The sequence below is a fragment of the Scaptodrosophila lebanonensis genome, unplaced genomic scaffold (genome assembly GCF_003285725.1).
Source record: "Scaptodrosophila lebanonensis strain 11010-0011.00,11010-0021.00 unplaced genomic scaffold, SlebRS2 tig00000001-arrow-pilon, whole genome shotgun sequence".
Lineage (NCBI taxonomy): Eukaryota > Metazoa > Arthropoda > Insecta > Diptera > Drosophilidae > Scaptodrosophila > Scaptodrosophila lebanonensis.
Genome location: NW_022060529.1, coordinates 19,394,516 through 19,420,360, shown reverse-complemented (window position 1 = coordinate 19,420,360; position 25,845 = coordinate 19,394,516). Strand labels below are relative to the sequence as shown.

Below are 25,845 nucleotides of genomic sequence, written 5' to 3'. Positions count from 1 at the left end.
CGAACGACTATGCTGGCCGGCACTACTCAATGTTAATGATATAATCAAGCCGAAAGCAACAACAGCGACAGTAGTCATAACCTGGTAGTGCATAGTCATTATTTAGAGTCATTTTGTTCGACACAAATCTGCATAAACACTGAAAACCACAGAAGCCCAGCTGAGCCAACAAGGCAATCGGGGGACCAGGCAACTAGCCAGAGACAGCAAATAATTAAAATTAGTTCGATGCTAACAGCACTCCACTCAGGGTCAAATCAGTAACAGCTAATAGATTCGTAAGCCGAAACGGCAGCAACATCTGTTGCCAACCTTACAACTTTGTCTGTTTTTTATTTTTTTATTTTGTCGCCGCGGGCATTCCTCGTACAATCGTCGAACAACTTAATGCTTCCCACAAACGACGAGTAAATTTGGTCTCGGGCTAAACTATTTGTTTATTTCTTGTGACTGGTGTATTTGCAGGCGAACGTTACGATTTCGTTATCACCGCCGATCAGCCCGTTGGTGCCTATTGGATTCAATTGCGTGGTCTCGGCGAATGCGGCATCAGACGTGCCCAGCAACTGGCCATTCTGCGCTACGCCCGCGGTCCCTATCAGCCAGCATCGCAGCCACCAACCTACGATGTGGGCATTCCACAGGGTGTGGTAAGTTCCAGTTGTCATTAGTTCTAATAAATATGCTCATACATACGAGTATATCTCCGTCATCTATGTGTGAAGTCGAGTATATGAATTTTAACTTTAGTTCTACTACTAATACAGTGATATGAGTATTTGCGTATTCCATTAAGCTGATGGCAGAGTTTAGTAACTCTTTGGCACGAATAATGAGAAAATTATTTTTTAATCAAAACGGTTATGTCCATTACTAGAATTTGCTTAGTTCCGCAAACGGAATTCTTTTCAAACGGACTGCATTCAAGTCAAAATTCGAAACCAATCAATATTTTTGACTAGAAACTATTTTTATTTTATTCAAAAACCGTAACAAGCCCTTAATTTGAGATAAAACATTATAAAAGTAAATCCAAAGATCTTAAAGAAGAGTTCTTTCTCGGAGTTTTTCATAAATTATTCGAAGTGAAGTGGAACGGTAAAACGATAAGTAACTGTGAAGATTATTTCTATTTCACTGTAAAGTTAAAGCAAAGAAGCAATGATCTGTAGGTAGAAAAATATAAATGTTTCTTCAAGAAGGTTAATGTGTTCATAAACTACTGCTCGAGATCGTACTCTCTGATCTCTCATAAAACACTTCTATATCGTAAGTAGTAACTTTTCTAACTTCAAAAACATATTGTAAATAGATTGTAAATATGTAAATATTAAGAAAATACTCCTCTATTGCACTTGCAACTAATTCTTACTAAATACAATTAGGTCTTTAAAAACCTCAGAAAAGCTAATCGTGATTCTGTATCTTCTTCCACACACGAATACAATCTGTATTAAACAAATCTGCAATATGTACTATATCAACACAACTCTGACGTTGTCCCTCCGCACTTGTATATAAACACCAAAAACAAAACCCACCTTTAAAAAACAAAAATCTTGACAAACTGCAAATGCAAAGGTCATGAACCCTCTGGACGCACAATGTAACCGACAACGCAACGACGCCGTCTGTGTCAGTCAATTGAAAAACGCTCAAGAGATCGATCGTGGAATTCTAGCAGAGAAGCCAGATGTAAAGATCTTTTTGCCCTTCCGCTTCTTCGTCTATCGTGCCGAGGATCTCTTCCAGCCGAACACCTACAATCGATTCCTGGGTAAGCAATGGCAGAGCGCTTGCATCTAGAAGTATCAGATTTAATCAAAGTATTTAAATATTTCAGTGGCACCCACGGGCGATCATGTCATCTCGCTTATCGATGAGATCTCCTACCTGTCTGCTCCAGCCCCACTCACCTCCCAGTACAACGACATCAATCCCGAACAGTTCTGCAATGGCGATAACCGACCCGCCGACTGTGGTCCCAACTGTATGTGCACGCACAAGATCGATATACCGCTCAATGCGATTGTCGAAGTCGTTTTGGTTGATGAAGGTAAGTAAAGTGGGAAATCAGAAATATTCGAAACATACTCCGATTATACTTACGATTTTTCCTAAATCTTAAATTAGTTTTAATCGATTTTTTGTATGTCATGGTCTCAAAAACTTTCAAAACTCTTTTGCTAGTTCTCCACTTCCAATGCATTATATTTCAAGCATTTATTGAAGAAATTACATATTCGTTTTACAGCTCTTCTGTCATAGTTTCAAAAACTTTCAAAACTCTTTTGCTAGTTCTCCACTTCCAATGCATTATATTTCAAGCATTTATTGAAGAAATTACATTTTCGTTTTACAGCTCTTCTGTCGATTCTATTTAAGCTCTGCGATTCTTTGTTTTATATATCAAACAAACATACATATTTCATATATGATAGCTTATATGGATAGCTTTTTAATTTTGATTTGAATAACTGAAATCAGGCCCATATACTCACATGTTCTTAGTACTTTAAATCATGTTCATAGCTCTTATTTAAAGCACTCAATGAGAGGGAAATATAACAACCAATTTATATTTTCATAAAAAAGTCAATTATTTTACGGCTGTATGCATTAACTACAGAGCTATACAGAATACATAAATAAAGGAAATGGTAAACTTTTGTGAAAGCAGTTTAAAAAAATTTAACAAAAGTTTCTCAGTTTCAAAAGTTAAGAAATATAAAAAATCCTATGCTCGATTTTGCCTCAAACCCAAAAAAAAAATGCATTATATTTGCGCATAAATATATTAATTTTGCCAGTTTCTTTCTTTCTTTGGAAAATCAATGCGTAATTTTCTTAAATCACGAAATCGTGTTTTTTATAACCATAGTTACCTTTTCAAATCTACGTTATCTTTCTATCCTCTTTTCAGTACAACAACCAAACTTGTCGCATCCGTTCCATTTGCACGGCTACGGCTTTAATGTCATTGGTATTGGTCGTTCTCCAGACACTACTGTGAAGAAAATCAACTTGAAACACGCTCTAGATTTGGACAGACGCGGTCTTCTCCACAGACAGTACAATCTGCCGCCAGCGAAGGACACTATTGCGGTACCCAACAATGGCTATGTGGTATTACGTTTCAGAGCCGACAATCCCGGTAAGACGAGAACTCTAAATAACTTAAGCAGCCAAAGATAACGAGCTTTGCCTTTGCAGGTTTCTGGCTCTTCCATTGTCACTTCCTATTCCACATCGTTATCGGTATGAATCTGATATTGCAGGTCGGCACAAACGCCGACTTGCCGCCCGTGCCGCCAGGTTTCCCAACATGCGGTGATCACACGCCACCCATACCCATTAATTAAGCTAGACGGTAACAAAAAAAAAACAGAAATCCTTTTGCCTTATTGCAAAAAACAAAAACAAAACAGAAAAACAAAACAAAAAGCAGCAAGACCTACCAACTGAATGAACACTTTGTACAAAGTTTAAGAGACAGCGTCTGTATAATAGATTAGTATTTCTTGTACATACATACATATAAACTGCACCTAGCACAGAACCAGCAACAACTACAACAGCGACAATATTTTATTGTTTCGCGTAAACTTGCCAACACAAACCACTGCGCTCCCCAAAATCCTTTTAAGCTCTGCTATCGCTTTGCACAACCACCAAACCACTCCCCCCAAAGTTGGAGAAAATGGCAGCCTCGAAATGAACACCAGTCATAAATATGTATGTTATACACTCTATTTTTTTTATTTAAACAAAAATGTACCCCATCCCGCACAATCTATTTGATTCGAATGTCCGCGAGCATTTCGAGCTCTCAATAATTCCCATTAGTGGAAGATTGTTGGCTCGAAATCGCTCCGCATTGACAAAGCCATTTTATGCAATTGATCACTAAAAATTTTGATTCTTCTACAAGTATTGTATTTTTTCCAAATGCCTATACATATGTACAAAAATTTGCCTCCCTAGTAGCTTTTTGTGTGTTCCAATTTGTGTAAATTATATAAATAAATGAATTAAATGAAGTATATAAACTATAAATAATGTTAATGTACATACAATGTTAAAATGTATAAAATAAAAAGATATGTAATATTTTTAAAGAACACCTGATGAAACCGACTTGCCACAGTCATATTTCATAGCTGAAATACGGTAATCCCCCCCAAAAGAATTGGAAGAATTGCTCCATAATGTATAACAATCATTTGACAATTTGTAGATTTTAGAACGAACCGATAGATAGATACTCTGAGAAATTCAATTGTAGACTTGCAAAGTTTTTCCAAGACAAAGCCACATAACTACCGTTAATTTTAATGTTAATTGTTTAAATAAATTAAAATAAAATATTGAATATTTAAATGGTATTTAAATGGTACCTCACCATCTTTTGTGCACTCCACACCATGCTCGTATATCCGCAAACAAGCAACTGTATATACATATATGTGATTCACAATTTCAGAACCTCTATATACTAAGTATTGTAATGTGTGTAAAATTCTTGTTCCAGGTTTTTTTTAAGCCCTACAGTCGAAGGATGTGACACATAATTTGCTATGGACAATAATTGAACTATAATCTGTTCCATATTCACAGATTCTCAACCCACTGGACGCCATTTGTGATCGCAAACGGGCGGACGCTGTTTGCGTCTCGAACTTGAAGAATGCCAAGAAAGTCGACAAAGGTGTTCTGGTAGAGCGCCCCGATGTGAAAATCTTCTTACCTTTCAGATTTTATGTCTACGAGCCGAAAAACCTCTTTATACCCAACACATACAACAGATATTTGGGTATGTACGCGCACATGCCAAGTAGTTTTGTCAATGTCAACTAACCCATTGTGGCTTGACTCCCGCTTAACTAACATTAATATTAATTACTATACTTTTCATATACTCGTATGTACTCGTACTTATGTATTTTTGCGCCTATAACTACTGTGCTTATGCTTCGGCCAATCAATCAATCGATCAACTCGAACACACCCACAGTTGTGCCTAGCGGTGATCATCTGATCTCACTGGTCGATGAAATCTCCTACATATCACCGCCGGCACCACCACTATCCCAAATAGACGACATACCGCCCGAATACTTTTGCAACGGCGACAATCGGCCGCCCAATTGTGGACCCAACTGCGAGTGCACGCACACGGTCGACATACCATTGGGAGCCATTGTCGAGGTCGTTCTAGTCGACGAGGTCCAGCAGGTGAACCTGAGCCATCCGTTCCATTTACACGGCACCGCCTTTTATGTGGTCGGACTGGGTCGTTCACCAGACAAGTCCATCAAGAAGATTAATCTGAAGCACGCCCTGGAACTGGATCGCATGGGTATGCTAGAGCGTGATTTTTCGAAGCCGCCGCTTAAGGATACGATAGCGGTGCCGAACAACGGTTATGTGGTAATGCGGTTTCGTGCCGACAATCCCGGCTATTGGCTCTTTCACTGTCATTTCCTGTTCCATATTGTAATCGGTATGAATCTGGTATTTCATATCGGCACAAAAGCCGACCTGCCACCCGTACCGCCGAAATTCCCGCGATGTGGCGATCATGTGCCGCCCGTCACGTGGTACTAGCCAGCCCTAGAATACTAAGTAATAACCGCTCTAAATTGTATGTTTTATGTATTTATTAACTGTTTACTTAAGCTTGAGTAAGACTAATTTATCGTATATGCTCGTACATAGTAAAACGCCTATTTAATTTTGAACCATTGTGCTCAATGTTTGGAGTGGTGATATCTCCCGGCTTTGTCAATCTTTTGTATCTATGCGTAGGCTTCAACTGTATGTATGTTTGTGAACCTAGCTATGTTTAATATGCATGTATGTGTTTTCTCTTTGTAATTTTCCTTGTAAATTTTTATAATAAAACTGTAAAGCGAAAACTTTGCCTTCGAGCAGCAACAGAAGCAACTCGCAAGTGCGCCCGAGATCAGCTCTTGCTGAGCAAACAAAGCATTGAACATACATATGTATTTTGTCATTCCTTAGCGTCAAATATAACCGAATGAACTAAGTCCTACCATTTTACTATGTAGTCGCTTCCGATGCCGACCATCTGATCTCGCTCATCGACGAAGTGTCGTACATCTCGCCGCCCTCGCCTATGCTCTCCCAGTACAAGGACATTCCCGAGGAATATTATTGCAATGGCGACAACCGACCAGCGAACTGTGGCGAGAACTGTCAGTGTACGCACAAGATTGACATCCCACTGAACGCGATTGTGGAGGTAGTACTGGTGGACGAGGTGCAACAAATCAACATAAGCCATCCCTTCCACTTGCACGGCACCTCGTTTTACGTGCTCGGCCTGGGCCGTTCACCGGACGAGGACAATAAACGCATGAATCTGAAACATGCACTTGACCTGGATCAGCGTGGCATGCTGGAACGAAAATATCTGAAGCCGTCCCTCAAGGACACTGTGGCTGTCCCTAACAACGGCTATGCCGTATTGCGCTTTAGAGCCGATAACCCTGGATTCTGGCTGTTCCACTGTCACTTCCAGTACCACATCGTTATCGGAATGAACTTGGTCTTTCAAGTGGGCACGTTAAAGGATCTGCCTCCCGTGCCATCCAATTTTCCACGCTGTGGAAATCATCTACCACCCATTATGCCCAACATTCCAGTGTCAAAATTATGGTAGCTCCGAATATGATTCATCCGAGACAATAAACTGAGTGTGTGTGTCGCTGACATGCATGAGAACTGCGAATTAAGTATTAAACTAAGTACCACAAATTCCCCTAATTTTAAGTCGTGTTCATTATCCTTTAAGTACCAACCAAATTTTCTTGGTTGCTTTCTCTTCCTCATGTGCAATTGTAAAGAAAATTGAATGCATATTTAATAAAGGTGCTAAAATACGAATTAGTAAAAAAAAGGTATGTTATTTCAAAAATGTTATGGCAATTAAACATTCAACAACATGTCTTCGAGATAAAATACAAACTTATTTGCAAACACTTACCTTCATATACTTGTATAGTATGTGCGTATCTTCCTTGTATGCAGTCGCTTACCCTCTTTAAAATTCCCTTAGTCCGCCGCTAAAGAACAAAATTCTTTAACAATTTAAATATTTAAATGATCAACTTCGTTTTTTAGTTGCTAGACTCCATTCATATTTTAGCGGAATTCTGCAAATCTTCCGTTTATTGTTGTAATTTTCGATGAGTTAGGACGCATACGTCTAAAAATACCGAAAAGGAATTAATACATTGCTTATTTTCCTGAATTTCATGACAATTTAAGAAAAGTAAAGATGATAAGTTCTGTTCACAACAGATCTTTTGAATACCCGCATTTCTGTTGTGAGTTAATACATATATCGCACTATTTAAAACAGCTGCCAGTGAACAAAACAGTTCCTCTAAATCAAATCTTGAACACAAAAGTCAAGCGGCGTTCCGTCTTCCTAATTAGTTTTGATTACTTTAAAGAAATTGTTATCTTAAACAGCAATAACGGACTTGTGCTGCTGTTTTGAAAGTGCGCCCAAGTCGATGTGACCAATTCACGAGCTGAATCAGTAACTAGTTCAACGGGAACTCAAGCACTGTAAAACTAAGTGGCAACTCACAGACATCAAATTTGTGCAGCTAAATGCAAAGCTAAAACATAAAATGGGAAAAACGGAAGGTATAGAATCGTTTATTGCTCCATTTCAAATGCCTAATACGTATTCATATTTAAGATCGCCGCTCCAAACGGAGCAAGCGCCAAAAGCCAGCTAGGTTCGCCACAGACTCGCCAACACCTTCAGTCAAAAATGATGTGGTTGAAGTGGTGGAGCCTTCAACACCGACGCCGTTGCCGCAGCCTCCCCTACAAACGGCATCTCCAGTCACGCCGATTAAAAAGGGTAACATCCTGGAATTTCCCAGCCTACGTACACGACCAACTCCCGCCTCTGCTTCCAACAAGAAACCACAACAAACCTCAACGTCTCCCAACGCCGCTGCGAAAAAGCCGAAGAAGCGTCGTAACAGCGATACGTCCAGCGATGAGGAACGCTGGCTGAATGCCATTGAGACTGGCAAGTTGGACGATGTCGATGAGGAGCTGAAGAAAATAAAGGATCCAAAGCTGATGACGGCGCGTCAACGCGCCATGTACGAACGCTCGCAGGACGCCGAACCGGCGTTGGCAGGCTTTGTAGAAGAGCTCATCGCATTGCCTAGCGGCTACCGTGAAAAAGAGAAGCCACAAACCGCCGAGGAAATCCAAAAGGCAGCTCTCAAATCACAGAAACGCAAACAACAGGCCGACGAGCGTCGCGAAAAGGATAAACAGAAAACAATGGAGCGTTTATTAAAAAAGCAAGAGAGTGGCAAGCAGCGCATTGCTGCGCGCAACAAGCAAAGCCAGAAGCCCGCATTCCCAACCCTCACCTATAAAAATACATTGGAGGGCGCATACATAATAGTTCCGCCACACCACGAGTTTCCGCTGCAGGCACAAACAGCGCGCACTCCTCCACCAGTCCAACTCTGTGGTGTCGCTGGTTGTGGCAATCGCAAAGCTTACAGCTGCTCCAAGACCAACGTAGCACTCTGCAGTCTGATATGTTACAAAAAAAACCTTGCTTTAGTTCAATAGTTTTAAATTTGAATAAAATCGCTTTTATTGGTTCATCAAAAAGTTATTAATAATCTCCTGCTGTTCGGACTCAATCCTTTGTAAGTACTGATATTCACTCTTCAAGCGTTCCAATTCAATGCTACGCTCCTGAATTTGACACTGGTTTTGATATACTTGTGCCTGACGCTGCATGGCCATGGTCTTAAGTTGGTTTTGTGTGCCAATTGCACGCAGCTTTTCCATTTCCACATCCTTGGCATAACTGCTGGTTGTCTTATAGAAGTCCTCACCGAGTTTCTTGAACTCCTGCAGCTTGTTGGCATATTCCAAACATTCCTCTCGCAGCTCACTTGTCTCGTTGGCAATGCGTGGATCCTGAACCCGCAATCTGTAGATATCGTCAATATAAAGTCCAGCTTTTTGCAATTCCTCTGACATTTCTGTTCAAAGATATAGTGAAGTTGTTATTAGCATCACTTTGTTTTGTAAATGGTTCCCGTTGCCAAGGAGATGATGCACATACGTACAGTGGCTTCCAACTTTTTTGAACCAGTTGTGATTCCAGATCAGACAATATAATGACGAAATACTGATATGCTATACTAAGTACAAGTATATGTATTTTGATGAACTTACTTCACCATTAAAAAAATAATTAATTAAATTTAATGGAAAACAAAATTAATATATAATTTCTTTTATATGGGTGGGCTAAGGGTATTTAAGACTCTAGCCTTCCATTATAGATCGAAGGAAGAACTTTTCATATTAGATTTAAGATTAAAGGAATATTTTATTCAATATTTAAAGTAAGAAAATTGCATGTTTATTGAGATAATTTAGTTCTCAAAGAAATAATCACTAAATTGTTCCTGGTAAAAAATTTTAAATTAGACCGAAAGGTTGTTAATGTTAAATATATAATTAACTATATGAACACATAAAAACAACGTATTTAATTTGGGTGTTGTTGCTTTATTTATTTTTGACTAACCCATCTATTGATACTTTGTTTTTTCTGTTTCTATTTTGCATATAAGTTTCTATATCCGTAAAGTATACATTATAAAAACCAACGCTTATTTACTTTTAAAGAATTCACAATTTAATCAATTTTAATTAACAAGTTATATAGTAAACATTTGTAATTCTTGAACATTTGACAACACTACAGATTATTTTATTTTATTCATGTGTTAAATACGATCGCATTATAAACAAATGGAAAAACCACTAGCGTCTTAATTGACGATCTTGCTTTATCATTTGAAATTAAATCCGTTTTTCTATTGGCATATCTTTTACATACATATGTATAACAAATGAATCACTATTAGAGACACATACATATGTATGTATGCAGTAGTTAGTATAAAACATTTAATACTTTATTTTCCCCCCCACTAAAATTGGGTCGGGCCTTTCAGTAGATTAGTTCGATTACGTGTAGTTGGAAAGATGCTCAAGGCAGTTAAAGGGCAACGACTTGATTTTTTTTTTTTTTTTTTTGGATTTCTGTTTTTGTCAGAATTATCGTGCCGGGCATTAGCTTGCTTCAATGATCACGTTTCCAGTGCTTGTTTTTTGTATACATATACATATATTGGCTTGTTGGTGTGTACGTATTTGTTGTAAAGGAATTAATGGCAACTACTGTGGCGTGCTCCTTGTCCCAGTTTTCCAGCCTCTGCTCGAGAGGTCAGGAACCGAACCAGCAGAGGTTGCAAGCGCCACAATTCTGCCATCAAATCTGGGGCAGTGCAAATCGTGGTATAAGTCAAGTGGGATTACTCCTTTTGTTAGAGCGCAGTCGTGCCAGACCAGTTCTTTCCTCCTCCTCGTCACTGGTGTATTGCTGCATATTGGCGCCGCTAACACCACCTGCTCGCACAGACGATGTGGCCTGTAGTAGCTCCTGGTCGGGAGCATTTCGATTCTCGTAAAGTAGCACCTGGAGCGTCTCCTCATAAATGCGTGCCTCCGGAAACTCCACCTTCGTGTGCTTACGATCTGTTGCATAAACTATGGAGGTGCAGCACACCTCAGCCACTTTCTTGCCATGTCCGTAGAAGGACCAGCAGCATATTTCGCTCGGCCCAATCACATCCTTAATGAAGAGTATACGCTCGTTAAAACGCAACGATAACTTATCAAACAGTTCGATATTCTTGAGCAAATTGTCGTCCGAGGTGCTTGTGTACGAGTACTTGTTGTTCTGGCGCTGCACCACCAGTATCACGGCCGGTTTCGAGGAGGCGCTTATTAACAGTTGCTCCTCTTTTTGTGAGGTTATCAGCGGTATGCGGCAAATGGGTTTTGGTTCCTGATGCGCATAGAGAGCCCGCTCGCATGACATGGCCAGCTCGGTGATGCAATAATATTTGGCTTCGGCAAGTAGCTCAGCAATCTCTTTGTTGGTTTCCGGCAACGGAACGGTCCCATCGCGTAGAAAGTTTAATATAATGCCAAAATGATTACCGCAGCGATCAATCAAAATCCACCCTGGAGGGCAAACGCAACAAGTCAGAAATTTTAATAGACTAGAAATCAATTCGTATACTTACCCTCTGAATCCGTTAGCACCTCCATGCGACCACTGAACATGGCGCTTAACATCGTGTCATTGTGTTTGGTCAGCGTACCTATTGTAGTGTAATATAGACGGCCGCCCACATTAAGTTTAACGTACTGAGAGGCATGGCCTTTTAATAGCACTTTTTGATCTCCGGACATAACGTCGGAGTCCTTGGCATGTAGCACGACAAGTTGATTACCAGGTGCTGCCGATAGCTGCACTTTTTCCTCAAGGGCGCGGCTTATTTCAACGCTAGCCAATGTGCCAGGGACACCTGACGTCGCGTCTCCACCCTTCGATTGGGAGCCTTTGCAAACGCTTTCCTTTGCGTTGCTCACGCCCGGGGCGAGCGCAACTATCGAATCAATTTTGGCGAATGTGTGCGTCCTTCAGTAGCAATGGAAATTGTCTCCCTACCTACACTCAGGGCAAGTCAACGACGATTTTTCTTCCCTTTCAATATGGGCACAGATCACAAAAATGTCAAGAAATATTTCTGTCCCTCTGTATCTCTTAGTAAAATGGCCAGCACAAATAAATAATTGTAATTGTCAAAACTGTAATGCTAAGGAGGTGCAATTTATTAGTTTACGGTCCACAACCAATAATGTTTGTTAAGCTCAATTTTATGAGCAATATTTATTTAGTTGTTACTTCGTCACTAGTGCTGCAGAGTCACAGGTGGAAAATACGAAAAATCACGGGTAAAATATCACCAGTTTTTAAATGACTGAAAACTGAACGTGACAGAATTATCACGAAAGTGCTAGTACTGGCAGCACTGACATCAAGTATTACTTGGCACCACTGTCTGCAGTTAGTTACAAACGGCACCAAACGGTTTTTATGTATCTTTTATTTTATAGGACTTTATAAAATTGTAGTGAATATGTAGACAGCAATGCGTTTACTAATTTCACGTAGGTTTATTTATTATACATTTATTTTAAATATAATGTACGATAAAGACATGCTTGTATGACTAAGTAATTTATTTGAAAACACAAAAAAGGAAAATTTCTATGAATATGCCGCTGGATGATTTATTTTTTTACGTTAAATGAATGATGTTACAGTATACAAAAAAAGAAAATAATATATATATATATAAAAGTATTATTAAAACATTTGTGTACACATTTATACCTAAATGTACACACATTTTTTCGATGCACTCGCATTTAAGAACATTGAAAAAAATTTTCCCATGTTATTTCTGTGCTCTATGAACGCAATTTTGAATCTTGGAAATGCGGTTCATAATTGACCAATAAAAATAGTTATTGAAATGGTGATCGTTGCGATCGATCGTTTCCCATGTTATTTCTGTGCTCTATGAACGCAATTTTGAATCTTGGAAATGCGGTTCATAATTGACCAATAAAAATAGTTATTGAAATGGTGATCGTTGCGCTTTTGCGCTTTCTAATCTTACAATAGTTTTCGGATGTATTTAAGGATTTACGTAGATGAAACGGCAACGGCAGCCTCGTTGCTTGTGTTACTGTTGACACTGTCGCATTCCTTTTGCTCGGCGGCGGCTGATGGTGTGCTGCTAATTACGTCTGTGGCGACTTTTTCGCTTTTTGCATCATCGTCAGTCTTCAAACGTTTCGATTTACTGATAGTCTCGGCATTCTCCGCTGCATCGGCGGCTGTATCTGGGGAGGCGCTACGTTTGTGTGCGTTTTGTTCAATGGTGATGCTGGTGGCAGCGGCCTGTTCTTTCTGCTGACGAGCACTGGCAAGCACATCTTCCGTTTCGGCCGGATTGATTGTGGCTGGTAGGTCTTGCAACTTCTCTTTAAATTTAACGATTACAGCGGTCATATTATCGCAACCAGTGCCATCCCCCATGGTGTTGGGCGCCAAGCAGTTGTCGAAGAGCTATGTGAAAAATTAAGAAAGAACATACATGAAGACTGCGACTACGAAGTCCACTTCCAGCACTTACCTCCTCGCATATTTGTGATAGTTTCTTTGTTTCGTCTTTCAGGCGCAAACGCACAAATTGAACAACCTCGTCACTAGACATATAATTCCAAATTCCGTCGCAGGCAAGTACCATAAACTCATCCTGGGGTGTTATGATCAATTTTTTTATGTCTGGAAGGGCCGAAATCATCTGCGCTTCAGCCGGAAGGTCGTGGTTCATTTTATAGGCGTGATCGCCAAGAGCACGAGACAAATTCAGCCCGCCGTTGACGCGCCCATCAAGTGTGACTCGCCCCCCAGCCTTGACAATGCGAGCAGACTCTTCGTCGTCCTCGGGCTTGTGGTCTAGACTCATCTCAATAGCCTTGCCATTGCGCGAGATGACACAGCGGGAATCGCCTGCATTGGCTACGTATAGGTCCCGTCCGTGCAACAACGATACCACAGCAGTGCATCCACTGTCTTTGCCCGGCTCTTCAATCATGTTGGCGCAGAACTGATCGTTGGCAAGTTGATCTTCATCAGCTTCCTCGTTCTCACTGACCTCGTCGTCCTGCAAAACCATTCATCAGACGACTTACTTTTGCTTGTAGTTTCTAGCAACTTACCTCGTCGTCTTCATAAGCATCATCGTCCTCATCATCGTCTTCTTCCATATCATCACCGGAATAGTAACCAGCAACGACTTTGTGAGAGTCCCCTACAGCATTCTCATCGTAATCGGCATCATCGTCGGTGGAGGAATCGTCTTCGGCAGCTTTGGTTTTTGACTCCTTGCTAGTTGATGTAATATCGGCAGGACCAATTTTGGGCGCTGCAGACGTCGAACTTCCAACCATGCCGTTTTGCTTGGTTTCAACGTCACTAGAACCAGACACAGTAGCTTCGTCCGAGACGGTGGCGTTGTCTTTTCCAGCTTTGACGACGGCCTTTGCTTCTGAAGAAGTTACACTGCCATTCTGTTCAGTGGGGGTAGTTGTCTTGCCTGTAACTACAGCGGCAGCTCCATTGGTTGCCCCGGCTTTGGAAGTATCAGACTCAGTAACATCGCTGCTACTGGTGCTTGTGGAGCTCTTGGTAGCACTTGAAGAGCTGCTGCTGCTCACGGTCGATTCATCTTCTGGCTCCAGCTTTGGCAGCTTAGAAGAGCTTGGGCCAGAACCGTCAACTTCGGAAAATGCGGCTGCAGCGGCAGCAGCTGCAGCAGAGGTGGATGATCCTTCTGGCTTAGCTGTTGGATCCATGACAGCTTTATTAGCAGCCTCCGCGGCCACGGCGGCGGCACGGCGCCCCCGCAAAAAGGGCGACTGGGGCTTGGAATTCGCTGCTGCCTCCGCCTTTATCTTGGCCATATCATGCGTTTGTGGCAATCCCTCATATTTCTCCAGCACCTGATTCAATGGCAAATGGCTTTCTTCATGCAACTCTGCCAGATCTTCTTCGTCGTCTTCATCATACCCTTCAGCATCTTCTCCATCAGCAAAATTGTGTTCTCCAGCCAATATTTTCAGTATAGTAACTACCGATGGGTCAAGCAGTTTTTTGTCAAATCCCAGAAAGGCGTCTTTCAGAGCCTGTTCTAAAGCTCCATTTTTATATGTTTCCAATTGCTTCAGAAATTCTGGCAATTTATCCGCGCAATATTGCGCCACTTCAGCACCTCCATGACCATCGTAGACCGCAAAAAACGACGTGCTTTTATCGTAATTCAAAATGGCATTGTGTGCATCCTGCGGAATGGAAATAAAATCTGTTTTTATGACACTATATTTTTCCCAAAAAAAATTCGCTCACCTCTTGGCTGTTACGCCAGCCCTGCATAGAGCTGGCACCTACAGCGAGCAAATCGTTAAATTCGTCTGAGGACGCCTTGTCCGTCTTTGGATGCGACAGATAAGCACCCATGATCTCGAATTACCCGCAACACGATCCAGCAATTACCGATTCAAGTGCCAACTACAAACGCTTTAGCGACGAGGCCCAGTGTGGAAAATCGATGCGGCTGCGTTACCAACGCACGCGTGTTTAGAGTTCTCCTTTGCACGCAAGTGTACTTTTCGCGCCACCGGCAAAAAGGAAGCCACAGGCCCGTGCTGCTTTGATTCGTTTTTACTGTCTAGAACAAGTTAAAAGTAATTAGGAATTCCCTTATAACAATTTATTATAGTTGTCTTGACCGAAAACTCCTCAACGACTGAACTGATTGAATTTTTTCACGCTATTTGCGGTCGCGTCTCTGTTTGTGTGTATGTGTAAACCCCACGCCTCTCGTATGCGAAAAAAACGCGGAAGTAAAACGAATAATTTACGAACCTCAAACAAATTACACACTTTTCACATATCCAGTCGCATGGACAAATATGCCTTTTTCTATATGTGCAATTTGTTATTGCGTATATTTGACTTTTTCAATGAATTACTCTTTTTCGCAAAATATTTTATATCGTGCCGTGCCGACTATATTTGTTGCGATGCCACAAAGGCGTACTAAGTCGGCGTTTGCACGATACTCGGTAATATTTGGGTACAAATATATTTCATACTCTGGCAGCGCTGTATAACAAGAAAAATCATAGGAACAAATAGAAGTAATCAGTATACATTTGAATACTTGCGGAGCAACTTACATATATGTGGACTTTTTTAAAAGACTCCTTTCTGGTATATTAGGTTATTCCGTACTGTTCACGAAGGTAGTGTTGAGCGCTACCAAAATTTGGGCTGCAAAGTCGCAAAAACGGCGTCTAGAGGAAAAAATAGACAGTGCTGCCAGATTGATTTTGATCTATGTGCAGAATTCGCTACTGTTGGCACCGTTTTTGTTGTTGTTTGGAGACAGCGCAAAGTTTTTCTTTTGCATTTTGGTTAAAATTATGGCCAAAACGCTAAATGCCTTTCCGGCCGGCTTCGAATCCGACGAGGAGGAAATTGATTTCTTAATGGGCAACCTTAAAATCAAACGACTCGAACATATTACAACAGGTGCGTTGCACTTTACAGCAAAGTCTGACACCATGCGGCTTGCATTTTTTCATGTTTGGCTAAAACTTACAGGTGCCGGCCTAGATGGGCGGAACTTCGACGCAACACTAGACATGGAGTGTCAGCAATTCTTCAATACGTTCCGCGAAAATTGGAATATGCAGACGAAAAACAAATCGCCGTACCTTCGGCAGGACTTACGTGCAGCGTTATTGCGTCACGAGAATCCTTTGGTTTTGGCCCTAATGTTGTTTGCCAACTGTCCGGATAGTAGCAACGTAAAGAATAAAAGCTTGTCGCATTTCGTGCTGGACACGGTGTGCAAACTGCATGCGGAGGTACCGCACATTAACGAGAATTGTGATGATAATACAAGCATGATAGCATTTAACTTTGTGAAGACGACTGGTTTGCTTTCGCTTAACAATGCTATGATTTCTACCTACCGCTTGCAACAGATAAGCGCACTTTTGTTGCCGAAATTGCGCGCGCTTCTGGATGAGGGATACTACAAAGAGGTTACTCAATGGGCCATAAACTTGCACTTATCGCATGCTTTTGATATGATGGAACTAGCCTTTCCATTGGTAGCGCAAGAGAAGCTGCCGCTGGCCGAAGAGTACTTAGATAAGGCAACACATCAACGTCTGCCCTTTGTCCAGTACCTTGACTCGTTGCTACACAAAGATAAGCCAGTAATAGAATTGTGCGAGTCCAGATTGAGGTGAGTAGGCGCACTCCGTTACATTCCCTTATATACTAACTCTTTCTTGGTTGTAGTAACTACAAGAACCTAAAGGTCTCACATCACGTACTCACCTATCGACCCATATCGAAAATAGTCGGTCGTCTAGCTAAAAAGTATAATTTCGGTGACTCGATCACTCCCAACTTGAAGTTTACAAAAACATGCGGTTACTTGCATCATCTGTACCGTGAATATGAAAAGGCGAATATAGGCCTGGAGGCATATCGGGAACTTGTTCTTGAAAATGCATACAATCACGCACTGAAAAAAGATTTAGTTAACTATATAGCTGCAACTCAGGCCCACAGTGAGGCCCTTTATTGGTACAAGAAATTTAAACTCAAACCATGCGATTGCCCCAATGAAATTAAATCCATGATCTCCCGTAACGAAATTGATGAAGTACAAAACGACAGAGGCGGTGACGGTGATAGCCCATCAGATACGTACCTAACTATGGATCTGCCGCACGAATCTCTTATCATCGTAGATGATCCTATAAAATTTGAAACAATGATCTTCCACTTAAATCGCGAACGTATCATTTACATGGATGCTGAGTGGAAGCAGAACGTATGTGTTGATAACCAGCTCTGTTTAATGCAAATCGCCGCAGAGGAATATGTGTACCTTATCGATTGTCTGGCTCCCCAGCCCGCTGAAAATTGGCGAGCGCTGGGCGCAATTTTCAATAATGTAAACATAATAAAGGTTGGATTTTCGCTGCACACCGATATAATGGTTTTGCAACAATCGCTGCCCTTGCAGCTACGATTGCACACGCCCAATCATTATTTGGATTTGCGTGTTCTCTGGCAGCACTTAAAAAGGCGACCATATGGAGTCGATCTGCCTTATGGCAATACGTGTCGAGCTGGAGACGCACTTACAGATCTTACTATGCTGTGTTTTGGCAAGAAGCTAAACAAGTCCAATCAATGCTCGAATTGGGCGAACAGACCATTACGGCATGAACAGATACTCTACGCAGGTAGGTCTAATCCAGATATGCAATGTATTTAATTAATCTTCAAATATTATTTTATGAACAGCCATGGATGCTCGTTGCTTGCTTTTGATCTACAACACGTTGCTGGCTCATGTGCCGGACATAAATGTGGCTCTTGAAAAAACCATGGCTGGCATTAATTTTCTCAAACGTGGCGGCAACGCCAAGTAATTCGATTCGAGTCTCATAAAAGAAAAAAAAATCCCCAAACGATTTACCAACGGCTGTTCCTTACCTATGTTAAGTTGAAGGTTAAAGTTAGTGTTGATTGAAATTTAGATAAGTTGACAAGTATTTGAAGTACAACAACCAATGCATATGTAGATATGTACTATAGTAAGTATATGACAAAGAATGATATACCTTATGGGAAAAAAAATACAAAACTGTATGAAAACCTTTAATTATTTATTTTATTTAATGTAACTAAAGGATGTGTTAAAATCCGTAGAAATGGAACATTGACTATTTAAGGAGAGAAAAAAGGACAAAATATTTGCAAATAGCTGAAGCTTCACCAAATTGCATCGACCCTAATCATTGTTTACGAGTCGTCGAGTCAGTTTGGAAAATTAACCAGATGCTGCGATTCTCTTTTTATATCGATTCTCTTTTTATATGAACAAGTAAACTTGTTATTCAAAGTTTTTGTTTGTTCCTCCACTCCCCCGCTAAAAGTATTGTTTAGGCCGTCTCCCGTAATTTTTTGAATTTTAACATCCAGTTAGCAATCAAGTGCCCTCGTGTTAAGTTTTATCTTCAAAGGTTAATTCCTTCGCTATAAGCGATTTTCCATAACATTGATTATAGAAATCGGTTTATTCTACTAAAAGTCTTAACCTAATTGTTTTACGCCAGTACTACTTCCTAAACTGCAGTAACGGGTCACTTTTTGTTCCTGCTATGTGCGAGTTATGATATAAATCCTCGACAGGTGATAGGTGCCCACAAGAGGTTACTGATTTCATCCGGCGAATGACTAGGTTTATTTTTTCTGATGCACCCCTGCTCCCCTTCTCATTGCATCTCTCCACCATCTTCATAACTCCCGTTATTCCTGGATATTTCCAATCAAACTACTTCCGGCAAGTGCTTATGTGTTGGTATGCCGAGTTTCACCGTGATAGATCAACTGGAAAGAAAGTTATAGCCATAAATGTAATCTCTGCCCAATCTCTGCCAGCAGCTGGTGTTGTTGTTGCTGTTTTTGACCAACCCAAACTCACAGATAACTACACATAGAAACAATGCCGGTGCAAATCTGATATATGTACATACATGTATGTGTAATATGTATATGAATCCCGGAGAAGGTATAATAATAGATCATATATTTTTATTATACCCTGTACCCGCAGGGTAAAAAGGGTATATTAGGCTTGTGCAAAGTATGTAACATGCAGAAGGAAGCATCTCCGACCCCATAAAGTATATATATTCTGAATCAGCATGAAGAGAGAAATCGATCTAGACATGTCCGTCCGTCCGTCTGGATGAACGCAAGGATCTCAGAAACTATAAAAGCTAGAATAACCAAAGATAGTATCCAGATTCTCCTAGGTCCGAGAACGACGAGTTTATTTTATTTTTTTTAATTTTCCCCAAATGTCATCTAAATCGGTAAGTTCTAAGTAAAGTTATTAGCGAAACAATTTCACTACAGTACTACGCCCACAAATTGCAGCCTCAAGTTCGCTTTTCTTCCTCTTTTTGCTTCTGCTAGAGGCGCATATAACTCAGTGTCGGCAGTTCATCTGGGTACAGGGTATTTCACTGTCGCGTTTGCTCGACTGCAGCGTTCTCTCTTGTTTAAATCACAATTTTTTTTAAATTTTTGTTGTAGAATTTTTGATTAATTCACACATATGTACAGAGTATTTTAAAGTCGGAGTATCCGGCTTTAGCTTTTAGACTGTTTTGTAAATTAGTCTTTCAGAAGTAAATTTGGGACAGAGTTTTTTATAGCAGGACTTTATAATTTAAAATTGGTTTATTGCGAATTTAATATAAAAACTCTTTCCATAGAATTCCTTTCAATATCCACACTCATGTTCATATTTTGTATCATATGTAATTTAAAATCTCTATTCTAAATTTCAATAAATTGTTGTGCAATAGCCTTATAGTTCCTTTCAATATCCATACTCATGTTCATGTTCATATTTTGTATCATATTTAATTTAAAATCTCTATTCTAAATTTCAATAAATTGTTGTGCAATAGCCTTAGAGTTCCTTTCAATATCCATACTCATGTTCATGTTCATATTTTGTATCATATTTAATTTAAAATCTCTATTCTAAATTTCAATAAATTGTTGTTTCATAGCCTTAGAATTCCTTTCAATATCCACACTCATGTTCATATTTTGAATCGGCGTATTGTGCCATGACGCTTTTTATACCCTGTACCCGTAGGGTAAAAAGGGTATATTAGGTTTGTGCAAAGTATGTAACATACAGAAGGAAGCATCTCCGACCCCATAAAGTATATATATTCTTGATCAGCATGACGAGAGAAATCGATCTAGACATGTCCGTCCGTCTGTCCGTCTGTCCGTCCGTCTGTCCGTCCGTCTGGATGAACGCGAGGATCTCAGAAACTATAAAAGCTAGAATAACCAAAGTTGGCATCCAGATTCTCCTAGGTCCGAGTAAGGACGAGTTTATTTTTTTTTTTTAAATTTTCCCCCCCTTCCCATGCTACAGAATTTCGTCAATAGCGTCCACATTTCAAATGCTACCTAAACCAAACTCTGCACACATAATTTATATATAATTGTCTACTGTTGTTCAAAATTTTATTCAATTCGGTCAATTCTAAGAAAAGTTATTAGCGAACAAAACTGCAGCAACAAGTTCGCTCTTCTTCTTCCTCTTTTTTCTGCTGCTATGGGTGCATATAACTCAGTGACGGAAGTTTACCTGGGTACAGGGTATTACACTGTCGGGCTTGCTCGACTGTAGCGTTCTCTCTTGTTATTATTGCCCATTGACGTAAAATCGTTCATTGACAAGAACGGGAAAAATAAATACGCAGATATCGTAAAGTGATGAACGAAATTACCCGAACTAATTAAATGATGCCACAAAGTGGGCCGCTAATAGCAACGCCAACTCTCGAATCCAATGTAAACTTTCCCACACACACACACACACAAATGTCCGCTGACTGTTGCCGTCGCGGACACCTCATCGTCAGTATCCTCGCTCGCCTGTCATCTGAGCTGTGAAGAAATGAGGCATGGGGTTGCATTCTCGACCTCGTGCATATGATGCTGAAACGTCGTCCGTGCTCGGAGGTAGAGTTCGGAGAGACTTTTTAAGACTTTATAATTGTTTCACTAACTTTGTTTATTGTTGACTTTGTTGGGACATTGCACAATGTCCATAGAAGTATGTATGTGTGTCCTTTTGCTATTTACGCACAATCATTTTTCCATATGTGCAATTAGTCACGGTAAAGTTTCGCCTCAACTTAATCAGCTTCTCAGAATGGCGGCATGGGTATACATACATACATATGTATGTACTATATGTACTTTACATTGGATTGTTATCAATTTCTGAGTTTATTGCCGATCGTTGAATGGGCTTTTGTTGTTAGTTTCTAATTGACACTTGAGTGTGCCAGCATAAATGTACTCCAAAATTGTCTCATCACAGCTGGCCGGCGATTAGATAACAACATAAAAGCACTTAACTGGATTAGGATAAATGTTTATCATTTCACAATTGAATGCAATGGGGCAGACACAGGCATTGTCCCTCTTGTTTACTTATTTTTAAGCCAATCGAAATGAAGGTCACTGTTTCAGGACAAAATAATGATTATTTTTGTTAAACTTCAATGAATTACCAGAAAAAATTACAAATATGTACATTAAAACCATCCTTTTTTCAGAAGTATCAACATGATTTCACGTTTGTTACTTTCTATTAACTCCGACCAATATACTTTAATATTTCATTATCATTATCTCATTTAGAAGGAATAGTTAGTCCACCCCAAGGGATGTGCAAGCGAAACTAGAATCATAAAACAAGTCAAAACAGCAAGATTATTTCAAGAAAATAAAAAAGGCTTCTGAATAAAAGAAAAATATAAATAAATGATATTAATAAGTATTTTAAATGACAAGTATTTTTTTCGTTTATACAATTAATGGCTTTCTTATTACCAAAAAAAAAAAATTATAAAACATATAGTATTTTTTAATGATATAAAAATAAAACAAAATATATTTTCTTCTATACCAGGGAATATTATTAATATTAAATAAATTATATTCTATATTAATGTTATATTATATATTTTTTTAAATTATTAAATCTTTACAACTTGAGTATTTTATCTCGCTAAACAGTATTCTTCCAACATAATTATAATATAAAAATTCAATATAATATTGAATAGTATATATATATGGTTCATAAATTTGATGCCTATAAGAGAAATGTTTTCTGAATACCAGTGCTAATTTTTCTTAGATCAACGTAAATACATAGATATGTATTCTTAAAAATTATATTGTTTCCTAATTACCAACATAAATCGCAATAAAAGAAGAATTTCCTCTAATTAGACGAATATTTCTAAAAAAAAATATATATATATTTTCCTAAAACAATAAACATTTTAAAACATTTTGCCGGTGACTAAAACGGCGTAGGAAGGGTATCCGAAAGACATAACCTACGTACCGCCGCTTGCTAAAGGCTCTAATGGCTATGTCTTGCATTATGCATGAGTGAGGTCCGACGGCTTTTTGAGATTTGCGCGCTCACATTTTTACTTGCAACATGTTGCGGACATTCTTAAGCCAGCGGGAAAAGCCAACAAAAGCAACCGCAACATAGCGCAACAGCGACGACAACAACAAAAGTCACCTGCTAACGCGACGCGACTGGTGGTGCGCATCGCTCATACGCACCGTGTTATCTTACACCTACATATCGACGCACACAAGCAAACACACACACACACACACACACTCGCACCTATTTGGACGCATACCAACGTACACACACACATGGCAACTCTGTTAGATATAAAAGCCAAGGCGGCCAAAGGACGAGCGCTCATTCACTTCGGTAGAGTTCATTGCAAACGTTCGTGCTAGGGAGCAGTTACTTGTGGCACTACCTGTGGCATCAGCCAAGCAATCGGCCAATCGCATCAAAGTGCTGTGTTGTTATAAAACTCAAAGTAAATGTGAGTTAAATGCAAGAAAATTTTCTAAAAAAATGCATCAACTTAACCTCGTTGTGTGGTTCTACATATTTAAAAATGTCTAATAATTACAATTAAAAGTGAACAGAATAATTAATGCAAATCCTTTTTAAAATTTCTTGAAAAATTGCTCACTAAAAAAAGTTAAACGTATTTATTTTAAATCTTTTGTTTGATACTATTTCGACGTTTTACAGTTAGATCTTTTTATCTGCATTTTTCAATTTGTGACTGTTTAAAATACTATTTATAAATGAAAAGAAAGTTAGCTTAAAAGCTAAGCATTTTTATCAACATAATTTAACAAAGCAGCAGCTTTAATCATGAACAATTCAAACTAGTTTCCCAAGTTTACATTTTTATAAAAATTAATCAAATGCTCACAAAAAAAGGGAAAAATATCTGTAGAAAATTTGAATTATTAGTTACTTTCAAAATTGATTAAGAATTTTGAAGGCTACTTCATCCATTTGTTGCACAGCTGAAGAATATAATTATTAAAGAAACAAAATTGAAAGCTTTTATATGTACTTGTATTTGGTGAAAACTTCTAACGCATTAAACCGATTTTAAATATTTTGAAACAAATTAATTGTTATTCAATGAGAAGAAAGATTTTCAATATATCCTTAATTTGCTAATGATTTAAAATGCATCCCTTTTTTTAAACAATTTTATTACACAAACTTTCTATTAAACCCTATTTGAAACATAATTTACGGACATAAGATGCTAAAAACCACAATAGAAGTAGCAGAATTTGATTTCGTATTTTGAAAACATTTACACTATTTAACTGTGCAAATCGTATTATAATTTGCAAGAGGAAATCCACATTTACTAAAATCGAACTAAAATTAGAAAACTTTTTTTTCATAATTTTTGTTTGTTGTGCCTGGCGTAGCTCAACGAGTTAGCAAGAATCCCACATTTTGAGTTTGTTTCAATGTAGGTTTCGGTTAGAAGCACGGTGCTACCATCTTCGCAGAAAGATGATTTAAATTCCAAAAAATACTTGCAGTCTTCAATTCTGTATAAATATATAATCAATATTATAAATCTTGTAATTAATGTCAAACTGCCAAAGCTGCAGGCCGACTCGGAACATAACAAATAATAAAAACAATAAATAAAAAGAATGTCATTCATATACTCTTAGTATAACCATTTATTTTGTTGCTTCATAAACAGAGGCATTCTTTCTTTCGAGTTATATTTCCTTCATGTGAAACTATTTGCACTAAATAAATTTTGATGCAAGCATAGTGTTAACTATTAGTTGCGTCGGCTATATGGTCCAGCATAGAAAGGCATTTCCTGAATATTTTGGATACTTTCCGAATGCTAACCTTGCAGCCTTCTCCATTCACCATTTACACGTATAGTGAGAAGTATGTATTTGAAATTTTCGAAAGAATGCGAAGGATCACAGCCACCACATGTCTTTTACCATAGCATAGAACTTTAAGCCCGCTATGGCTTTATATTTAAATGTTGAAGGAACTGACATATTAGTTGCCCCTTCGAATTTCAACCTCCTAATATTAAGTCCGCCAAGTTAAACTGGGTCGGTCATTTAGCAGATTCCTCAAAGCAGTTTTCGATTTGGTCGAATGATATTTATTTTGGTTTTGTAGTTTTCGGGGAAACCCACAAATATGACATGTCGGTATTACACCAAACTCTTCGGCGGTGTTTCAATCGGAATGAATAGCTTTTTAGATTCCAGTGATCTTCTTTATATTCAAGGATATTAAAACATTTTTTACTCTTTCTTTTAGATTAAGTTATTTATTTAGCTCAATGTATAGTATTATACTTGTACAATAATAAACGTAAGGATTAGAATATTAGCTACAAGGGCTGAAAACCTTACGGTTCATTTATTTCACAAACAATTGTACATACATACATATGAATGTATCTAAATTCTAGATTTTGTTAAACAAAAAGTAGGTGAAGTTTCTTTTAGAAAGTGCGATGGCTTGCGGGTTTTAAAAAATTAGACTCTATTCCTCGCCAATGATATGCTTGATTGAGGGTGAAACGGCACAGGAATATAGTAGTTGATTAGAAAATCGGAACGGGAGCCACACTGGTCTTTGACCAATCATGGGAAATTGTATTTGAAGAGTTTTTGTTTTAATTTCTGAGTTATATGTCGACACAAGTTTTAATCAAGAGAAGGAGATTAAGTTACGATTTCTAACATGATTTCAGAATAAATCAGACATCGTTTAAATCTTAACTTAAATTACACTTTTAAATTTGATTTGTAATTCATTTTGTGATTTTGTTATCAAACAAACCATTAACTATTTGAACTCCAAAATAATACTGGGCATTCCCCTAATACTAAGTTGCCTTAATATTAAGTAGAGCACTTCGCTAATAAACACATTCAGTTGAGTCGTTCACGAGGTACGCATTTAATATATTTTTGAAAATACCTTGTTGTTTTAAAATTATGTAATAATAAAGCGCGAATATATTCTTTCTATACTTCTATTGCAAGTGACAATACGATTCGAGTTTTTTTCACCAGCGTTATACATTTTCAACAAACAAATAAAAGTCACACAGTCACAAAGAGGCGAGAATTGCAGCTCCAAAAATGTACTTTTTTTTAGCTTAGAATGATATATAATATAGTATATACTCTACTTGTTAATATTACAAGTTATAGTTTTTCCCAAAACAAAAATTGAGCATGAATAGAAGAACTTTAAAACTCATATTTTT

At 38.8% G+C, this 25,845-nt stretch overlaps 6 protein-coding genes across 7 annotated transcripts in view; 3 read left to right on the top strand and 3 right to left on the bottom strand.

Annotated features, from left to right (window-relative positions):
* Positions 1–3,992, top strand: part of LOC115634550 (laccase-5) — a 62,845-nt gene extending 58,853 nt beyond the window's left edge. Inside the window, exons 4-8 of the mRNA XM_030532365.1 lie at positions 466–650; positions 1,582–1,777; positions 1,844–2,056; positions 2,924–3,154; positions 3,214–3,992. Of these exons, the coding sequence (XP_030388225.1) occupies positions 466–650; positions 1,582–1,777; positions 1,844–2,056; positions 2,924–3,154; positions 3,214–3,362 (974 nt within the window). The 3' untranslated portion in view covers positions 3,363–3,992. The remainder of the gene's footprint in view (positions 1–465; positions 651–1,581; positions 1,778–1,843; positions 2,057–2,923; positions 3,155–3,213) is intronic.
* A 3,655-nt stretch (positions 3,993–7,647) lies between these two features.
* Positions 7,648–8,690, top strand: LOC115633735 (INO80 complex subunit B). Its single transcript, XM_030531206.1, has 2 exons — positions 7,648–7,680; positions 7,736–8,690. Exons 1-2 carry the CDS (start codon positions 7,665–7,667, stop codon positions 8,638–8,640), a joined length of 921 nt encoding a protein of 306 aa, XP_030387066.1. The 5' UTR covers positions 7,648–7,664; the 3' UTR covers positions 8,641–8,690.
* LOC115633736 (intraflagellar transport protein 20 homolog) lies at positions 8,638–9,168 on the bottom strand. The gene is made up of 2 exons (XM_030531207.1): positions 9,150–9,168; positions 8,638–9,062 (listed from the first exon to the last, which is right to left on the bottom strand). The coding sequence occupies exon 2, from the start codon at positions 9,058–9,060 to the stop codon at positions 8,665–8,667; it is 396 nt and encodes a 131-aa protein (XP_030387067.1). The 5' UTR covers positions 9,061–9,062; positions 9,150–9,168; the 3' UTR covers positions 8,638–8,664.
* Positions 9,169–9,955: 787 nt separating this feature from the next.
* On the bottom strand, positions 9,956–11,783 carry LOC115630391 (BTB/POZ domain-containing adapter for CUL3-mediated RhoA degradation protein 3). Its single transcript, XM_030526918.1, has 2 exons — positions 11,187–11,783; positions 9,956–11,124 (listed from the first exon to the last, which is right to left on the bottom strand). Exons 1-2 carry the CDS (start codon positions 11,353–11,355, stop codon positions 10,400–10,402), a joined length of 894 nt encoding a protein of 297 aa, XP_030382778.1. The 5' UTR covers positions 11,356–11,783; the 3' UTR covers positions 9,956–10,399.
* A 385-nt stretch (positions 11,784–12,168) lies between these two features.
* On the bottom strand, positions 12,169–15,588 carry LOC115621676 (probable protein phosphatase CG10417). Of its 2 annotated transcripts, none has more exons than XM_030515389.1 (5): positions 15,446–15,588; positions 14,927–15,248; positions 13,741–14,862; positions 13,152–13,685; positions 12,169–13,084 (listed from the first exon to the last, which is right to left on the bottom strand). In XM_030515389.1, the coding sequence occupies exons 2-5, from the start codon at positions 15,035–15,037 to the stop codon at positions 12,659–12,661; spliced, it is 2,193 nt and encodes a 730-aa protein (XP_030371249.1). In that variant the 5' UTR covers positions 15,038–15,248; positions 15,446–15,588; the 3' UTR covers positions 12,169–12,658. The 2 variants fall into 2 exon arrangements, with proteins under 2 accessions (XP_030371249.1, XP_030371256.1); XM_030515396.1 differs by having other exon boundaries at positions 14,927–15,244; positions 15,446–15,582.
* A 150-nt stretch (positions 15,589–15,738) lies between these two features.
* LOC115630426 (exonuclease mut-7 homolog) lies at positions 15,739–18,275 on the top strand. Its single transcript, XM_030526978.1, has 4 exons — positions 15,739–16,114; positions 16,187–16,838; positions 16,895–17,853; positions 17,915–18,275. Exons 1-4 carry the CDS (start codon positions 16,006–16,008, stop codon positions 18,040–18,042), a joined length of 1,848 nt encoding a protein of 615 aa, XP_030382838.1. The 5' UTR covers positions 15,739–16,005; the 3' UTR covers positions 18,043–18,275.
* Positions 18,276–25,845: the final 7,570 nt, after the last annotated feature.

What these genes read in the sequence shown, in the direction of transcription:
- LOC115630426 (XM_030526978.1), top strand. Translation starts at nt 16,006, where the DNA reads ATGGCCAAAACGCTAAATGCCTTTCCGGCCGGCTTCGAATCCGACGAG. An exon ending in ACTCGAACATATTACAACAG is followed by an intron (nt 16,115 to 16,186) that starts GTGCGTTGCACT and finishes TAAAACTTACAG; the next exon opens with GTGCCGGCCTAGATGGGCGG. An exon ending in TGAACAGATACTCTACGCAG is followed by an intron (nt 17,854 to 17,914) that starts GTAGGTCTAATC and finishes TTTTATGAACAG; the next exon opens with CCATGGATGCTCGTTGCTTG.
- LOC115621676 (XM_030515389.1), bottom strand. Translation starts at nt 15,037, where the DNA reads ATGGGTGCTTATCTGTCGCATCCAAAGACGGACAAGGCGTCCTCAGAC. An exon ending in ATGCTTATGAAGACGACGAG is followed by an intron (nt 13,686 to 13,740) that starts GTAAGTTGCTAG and finishes ATGGTTTTGCAG; the next exon opens with GACGACGAGGTCAGTGAGAA. An exon ending in TATCACAAATATGCGAGGAG is followed by an intron (nt 13,085 to 13,151) that starts GTAAGTGCTGGA and finishes TTTTTCACATAG; the next exon opens with CTCTTCGACAACTGCTTGGC.
- LOC115630391 (XM_030526918.1), bottom strand. Translation starts at nt 11,355, where the DNA reads ATGTCCGGAGATCAAAAAGTGCTATTAAAAGGCCATGCCTCTCAGTAC. An exon ending in GGTGCTAACGGATTCAGAGG is followed by an intron (nt 11,125 to 11,186) that starts GTAAGTATACGA and finishes TTTGCCCTCCAG; the next exon opens with GGTGGATTTTGATTGATCGC.
- LOC115633736 (XM_030531207.1), bottom strand. Translation starts at nt 9,060, where the DNA reads ATGTCAGAGGAATTGCAAAAAGCTGGACTTTATATTGACGATATCTAC.